The sequence below is a fragment of the Austrofundulus limnaeus genome, unplaced genomic scaffold, assembly GCF_001266775.1.
Source record: "Austrofundulus limnaeus strain Quisiro unplaced genomic scaffold, Austrofundulus_limnaeus-1.0 Scaffold542, whole genome shotgun sequence".
Classification (NCBI taxonomy): Eukaryota; Metazoa; Chordata; class Actinopteri; order Cyprinodontiformes; family Rivulidae; genus Austrofundulus; species Austrofundulus limnaeus.
The window spans coordinates 43,635-50,506 of NW_013952944.1; the positions used below are offsets into that span (position 1 = coordinate 43,635).

The following is a 6,872-nucleotide window of genomic DNA, read 5'->3' on the forward strand; positions in this document are numbered from 1 at the left end:
CTTATAATTCTCCACATTTCTTCAGAATATTATTTTTTAACATTCTCTTCAATATATACAAGGATCTGGCATTTTTAACTTCATCTCCTGTTCCATAATCTTATTCCCAGGATTAAAGTGGATCTCTCCTTCAGGCTCGTATGAAACCAGGGTTTCACAAACATTTCTATTCCTTTAAGATAATAACAGCTCTCTGTTTTAACAAAATTTACCTGAATGTTGGAAGGTAACACACCTTTATGAGCTCTGTACATTAACAGTAAAATATTATAATCGACCAAATCATAGAATCTTAATAATTTCAAATCATGAAACAACATATTCGATGGATGGCTGTAATTTTTTCTAGTAATAATTCTTACAGCTCTTTTCTGTAAAATGAAAATAATGATAGTTTTTAAACATGATAATACATGTGTGAAGGTTTATGTAGAACATGTGCATTTGTTTTTTAGTTAGACATTTAAAGTTTTAAAACTTATTTTAGTGCAGGCTGATATGGGGTCAGGTCAGACCTGAAGTCCAGACTTGCAGTTAACAGGTTCCGCCTGCAGTTCGGACGCGTCCACAAGGGGGCGGAACAGAAACAACGTCCGCTTGTTGCAGCCGAGGACGCTAAAGCGAAACTCTTCAATGAGTTCACCTTCAGATAAATAGTTTTGTTTTCTTCTTCTCCGCGCGGGTTCATTTTAACAGCCTGGTGTTTGGACAGAATGAACGGCTCTTTGCACTCGTCTCCGAACTTCGTGGATATAAAACTTAAACGAGGCCCGGCAGGTAAGCGGAAAACTGGGTCGGACAATTAGCAGAGCAAGGTAGCATCAAGCTAGTTGGCTACGTAGCAAGTCAATCATGTGAAGCTGTTATATAAAGGCTACTTAACAATAAAAGTTAAACCGTGTTTAACTATCACATGTTGGGCTGAAGTAATGACTGGTTTGTAGAAGCTGTTATCGCCTGGCTGGTCAGATAAATAAGTAGTGATTTATGTTTTGCCAGGAAAAACAATGTTTACCGAATTAAAACGCTAAAGATAATTAAAGACCTAGCATTTATTAAAGGATGCACTCCGTCCGCTGCATGCAGTGCCATAGTTTTATAAGAATATTAGTTTATAATAAGAGTCTACACACATTTACAATCAGTGGAAATGATGGAGTTTGGTTAAACGTGTGATCTCGTGAAATCTCGCGAGATGTCACTCAGCTGAACTCGCAGTGTTCACCTAGTTATGAACATTTCTGTGTTGTTTAGTATAACTAGCTGTGGTAATAATCTGGAATTGGTTTAATTATCTGTAGACGTAAATCAGGTGATGATTTCCTGAATGTTTGATTAAAATTCATCCAATGGTTTATGATTTAAAGACCGGCACACCCAACTAAACATTATGGTCTGTGTTAGTGTTTTGATGACAGGTGATGATGAAACCTGTTTTATAGTTTGTTGTTTAACACTTTGTACGATGTGGTTCACCAGCATCAGGAGTGTTCCTCTTGTGTACTTTGATCCTGTAAAATAAATGTTAGTGTTGGATCAGCATCTGCCCCGGTAAACAACTGGACGTAGTGAATTTCTGTCAGAAATGTCCACCTGCACTGGTACCTGACTGCCTGTTTTACTTTTGTTTTCTAGGATTGGGATTTAATATAGTTGGTGGTAAAGACCAGCACTATATTAGGAATGATGGAGGCATCTTTGTGTCTAAAATAAAAGAAGATGGAGCAGCAGCTCTGGATGGAAGACTTGAGGAAGGAGACAAGATCCTTTCGGTAACAAAAGTTTATGAAATATTAGGAAGAAATATTTGTCCCAGTTTATTTATGCATGCAATATATATGTATATACGTGAGTAGGAATGTACAGTATTTATCAGTGGTGGGTTTGTGTATTACTGCATTGACCATGGTTAGCTGGTTGCTACACTCATCAGGAGCTTAAATATGCATTTAGAGCATCAACAAAATCAATGGATAGTGAGGCGTTTTCTTTAAGAAAACCTCTGTAATAAAATGACAAAACTATAATATATGTGTTTATGCTATTTAGTAATTTTATGTCAATAACTTAAAAAGGCAAATAACTTTCCAGAAGTTTTTCTGTAAACTACAATAATTTTAACATCAGTNTATTGCAGTTGTACTATCAGCAAAAATGTGCGCATCAGAACCGCAGCATGCAGGACTTCCTTGTTTTCTTCTGGGTCTGTGGCTCAGTCCCGCCCCCATCCTTTTTTGTCCAATAGGAGCAATGATCATCAGCCTCATGGCTTTGTTTACAAGTTATAGTTCGTTTGCAAAAAAAGCACAAATTGAATGCAAACCGCACCAAAGGAAAAAAATTAAGTCCACTTTTGGTCCGGACCAAACAACTGGACCAAAGGACTTTCCTGGTCTGAATACACCCTTAAATTGTTATTTTTTTGTCTGAAGCCAGTTGTTAAGAGCTAGAACAGCATCTGGTTTGATTGAACGTGAGCTGACGTTCACGTGACGTATTTTTTCCATCACCACCGTTAACAGGAAAAAAAAAGTTTTTCCTCTGCAGACTCATCACCCAACAACACTGATCATTGAGCAAAAGAAACACAATATCCAGCCGTTATCATTGTTTATATACTTATATGAGCTTTGGGAGGGCAGAGGGAGGGCCCGCTGCATCTTCAGCCACCGACCCGCTGGACATAAAATGACCAAGAAGCAGAAGAACTATCAATTTATTTAWCACCATGAGCCAAAGTCTGTTTCAACAAGTCACTTGTAATTTAACTAGCACTTCAGAATTTGCGCAACTAACTTTTGAATCGGCACCGCCCACCACTGCTTGTTTAAGATCCCAGTGTCTGATGTAAAAGGTGCTGTGGACCAGGAAGTTTAGGTTTATGTACATGTGGTGTTCTGCTCTGTTAGATACAGGGGACTGAGCCTGCAGCCCAGCAGCTGCTGTGCTCAGAGGCTTGTTTTGGTTTACTGATAAACCCAAGGCCTCAAACACACAGGCCCTGGCTGGCAGGCTGAAGAGACASTTCACATCTGATGAAAAAAGGTTTTTACAAGAGAATCAACTTGGTTTTCTGCAAACTTATTCTGACTTCCAGTTTTCAACACGTTTAGTGCTTAGCCACTTAGCTTCTACAGTCGATCACATTCTCGAAGTCGGCGTGATGTGGTTCAGTCACGTGATTTCAACCTCCATTTTTTTATGCTGGAAAACTCATTGTGAGACTCCGTTACAAACTGTCAAAAGGAGAGACTTCAAACTATACAGCAGTTTTTAAATTGTGTCGTTAGGTCAGGAGAAGAAAACCAGAGTTATGATAAATGCCATATCTTACAATTTTTTTTCTGAAAATGAACGCACTATTTTGAAGCGTGTTGCAGCTGAAGGGAGCAGGAAACACGGTAATCTCGTGGAAAAAAACACCGCTGTCCATCGTCAGTCTCATCTTTCTCTTAAACCGAAAAAATATAACCCCCCAGACCTCCTTTTTGACCGAGGCTCAAAGTTATCTGACAAACAGTAAAAAATCTACAGGAAGAAGAAAATAAAAAGAGGCGAAATTTGAATGGAGATTGGTGGTAATGACGAGCTGGTGAGAGCAGGACTTTATTAATTAGATCTGTSACTTTTAACATGTTTGGATTTTATAGTTGGTGTGTAGTTTTGAGTGTTTAACCTTCATTTTAGACAGTTTTAGTGTGTTTTAAATCAAAACAATGAGGCAGTTTTTTTTAAACAAGGAGAAGCACGGAGGTCTGCAGAGGCAGAACGACAACACGTCTTATTTCTCTCCCCTCTTTCTTACAGTTAGAAAAAATAATATTTTATCTCTGGATGTTTTTTTATGAGAAGTGCAGTCCTACAGCAACTTTTCACCATTTTTCTTATTTTCCACATAGAGGAACTCATCCTGTTTTTACTCCAAACCAATATGTCAGCCTSTGTTTACAACATGATCACGTGACAAAGTACCCGGCTGTTTGACTTTGAGAATGGTTTCCACTCACTCCATACCTCCGGCCTGAATGAGTCAAAGTAAGACTCTGGGCATGTTTTTGATGAGAGTATAACATTATAACATGAAATAAAACTCAGATGATTTTACATGATATTGTCCCTTTTAATTAGTATTAATTGATGTAGAGTTTTAGATAGTTATGCTCTTCATCTGTCATCATTTATGATGTTCCATAAAACCTGCAGCTGCTCCTAAATGAGAGCAGTGGACACTGACGTATTTGTGTACTTGTTGTACTCGTCCTAAAACATCACATGAATACACGTACCATTACTCCTCTACTGGGTTCATCTGTGACCCCAGCAGGGAAACTGAGTCTCACTGAGGAATTTTTCAGTTTTGAATTAATATTTTCAAATTCTCCATCTCAAATTAAAGCTTTGAAATTATCTGTAGGTTGTTTAAAATTAGGTGATTTATTTCCTGGCAACAAACTAGTTTTGTTTATTAGAGTAAACTCCATTTCTATTTGTCTAGAATGATGTCATTGAAGATTTCATACATATTTAAATAGTTTTATTCCATCATCAGCGTAAATGTCAACACAAGTTCTGTAAAACATTAGTGTGAAAGGACCGTTAGAGATGAAAGCCTTGCTTTATTTCTTCATGTTTCATTAATGAACCCCTGGAATCTGATTATTTACCCCTTTATTTTACCAGAAGAAAATTATTCTTACTGCACAGTGCAATGCATGATGTGAGCCAYTATTTGCATCTGATTTTGCTCCTTCTCTCCAGCCTTTTCTTTCTGATGCCACACTTTACGGGTTGGTAGGGTTTTACTGGCCCCGGACCTKAAAGGTTTACAATGCTCTTCAACGCAGCCTCTATTCTTCACTAAAAGCAAATAAAAATGAACCCAGGAAACAAAAACTGTCCAGTTACAAATGAGATTCAGCCCRTTCCAGTGCAAATCACAGAGAAGCTTATTCACACTCGGAGTTCAGCAAAATATGGTAGGTAATTTGTGGGGAATTTTTTACTTTACAAATTACTGACATCTCCGATTCGCACGGGATTAACAACTCAGACAGTCTCTGCAATTATTACAAATAATGTATGGTCCCTGGGTAAAACTAATCCCTTCAGAATAGGGCTTAAGTCACTAAAAGGTGAAGGTGGATTATAATGTTTTTTCTTGTCTTTAAGGTATTGTGGTAGCAGATCAACACTGGGCTGATTTTAATGAAACTTTCAGGACTTACTCTTTGCTTGTGATTTTTAACTGATGATCTTTTTTAAAACTGACAAAATTCAAGATGGCTGCTACAGCCAGCCGAGTTTAGGAAAGACAAAGACTGTAACTCAGTCATGATGCTAAGGTTGCTTGTAGCTTGGATTCCTTGACTAAACCGACTCTGATCCATCTCAAGACATCACATCACACACAGTCCTAACTAGGGATGCAAACAATTAATCGATTTACAATTAATTGTTAGTCGATTGATAAGATCAATCAACTTTAGATGAATCCATTAATGGATAACTTGCATCCCTAGTCCCAACATGAGAGGATCTTAACTCTGTTAGGACAGTGGAGGGTGATGTGTATTTCCACACAGTTTCTTGTGTCAATCGTTTGTGTTGCTGTCCTCGCAGCTGAAGATCCTGGTGGAGGAGGACATGTTCAAAGTGGCGGTGGACGGCACCCACCTGCTGGAGTACGAGCACCGAGTGGGTGGTCTGGAGGAAGTGACTTTACTGCGAGTGGACGGAGACGTGGTCCTGTACAGCGCAGCCCCGAGCATGATCTGAGACGTCAGCCCAACATTATACTCGTGTGTTTGAAGGCCTTTCACATACTTTGTTGCACTTGATAAAAGTCAGAGGAGTGCAGTGAGTGGCAGGTGGCACATGAAGCCAGGTCTGCAGACCGTGACCTTTTTTACACAATGATTTCCTCCATGATCGTACTGAAACGGGTACGGTACATCTGAAACAGTTCAAGGAAAAGCTGAAGTATACAAAATGAAAGAAATGATAGGTGCAAAGTGTCCCAAACATTTCAGTTGATTTATTCTGTCCCTTTCTATAAACAATGAAAGCTTTTGTTATGCATGAAGACGTGCTGCAGACGATTCACTCGTCTCCTCTTCTGTWGGACACTTAGACTTCTCTGAACCCGTTTTCTGCAGGACAATGATTCTATACATTTATATATAAAGTTTGCTAGTAGCTCTAATAAATATTTAACATGTTGAAGTCAAAACCTAGCGTGCAAAATTCTGCAACCTAAATGTGTGAAATAGGATTGAAGGATTTTCCAGCTTGTTGCCAAAGAAGAGCTGCAGGATTTCATTTGAATCGAAAGGCAACAAAAACTGACTGAATAAAAAGTTGTTTGTGCTGCGTGCCTGTATCTATGACTGATTTCTGTTTTCATCAGTGTTTAGACGTCTGCATGCTGCTTGTTCCTCCACTGTCAGAGCAGAGACAACAGCTACAGTTAGCTGCTCAGCTCTAAAGAAAATTTAATCTATTTTTAGGATCACAGGGTTCCTACACATTTTTATTAAATTACAATTTCCATTATTACTCAGATGTTGTTTTGTTTTCTGTCTAATTCTGCCTCCAAAGGATGAAGGGTAGTAATCTGGATACTTTTATTAACCAATGTTAACTTTGTGTTTTTCACATTTTACAAATCTGGAAAACTCTAAAATCTACTTCCTTCTTTTAAAAACTGTAAACAGTGGGGAAAAGAGCTTGGTATGAAAAATATATAATCAAATGTGCAACTTTTCTAAATGCTGTCATTACATTTACAACTGCTGATTTTACAAAATATAGGTTTAATTTTGGTGAGAATTGATTTTAATAAATATTTTAACAAATATTTTGCTGAGGCACAG

General features: G+C 38.1%; 1 protein-coding gene across 2 annotated transcripts in view; it reads left to right on the forward strand.

Annotated features, from left to right (window-relative positions):
- The window catches only part of lgals3a (lectin, galactoside binding soluble 3a), a 15,309-nt gene extending 8,754 nt beyond the window's left edge, over window positions 1-6,555 (forward strand). For both annotated transcript variants that reach the window (XM_014026313.1, XM_014026315.1), the window contains one exon: window positions 5,620-6,555. In XM_014026313.1, coding sequence (XP_013881767.1) covers window positions 5,620-5,775 — 156 coding nt within the window. In that variant the 3' untranslated portion in view covers window positions 5,776-6,555. The remainder of the gene's footprint in view (window positions 1-5,619) is intronic.
- Window positions 6,556-6,872: the final 317 nt, after the last annotated feature.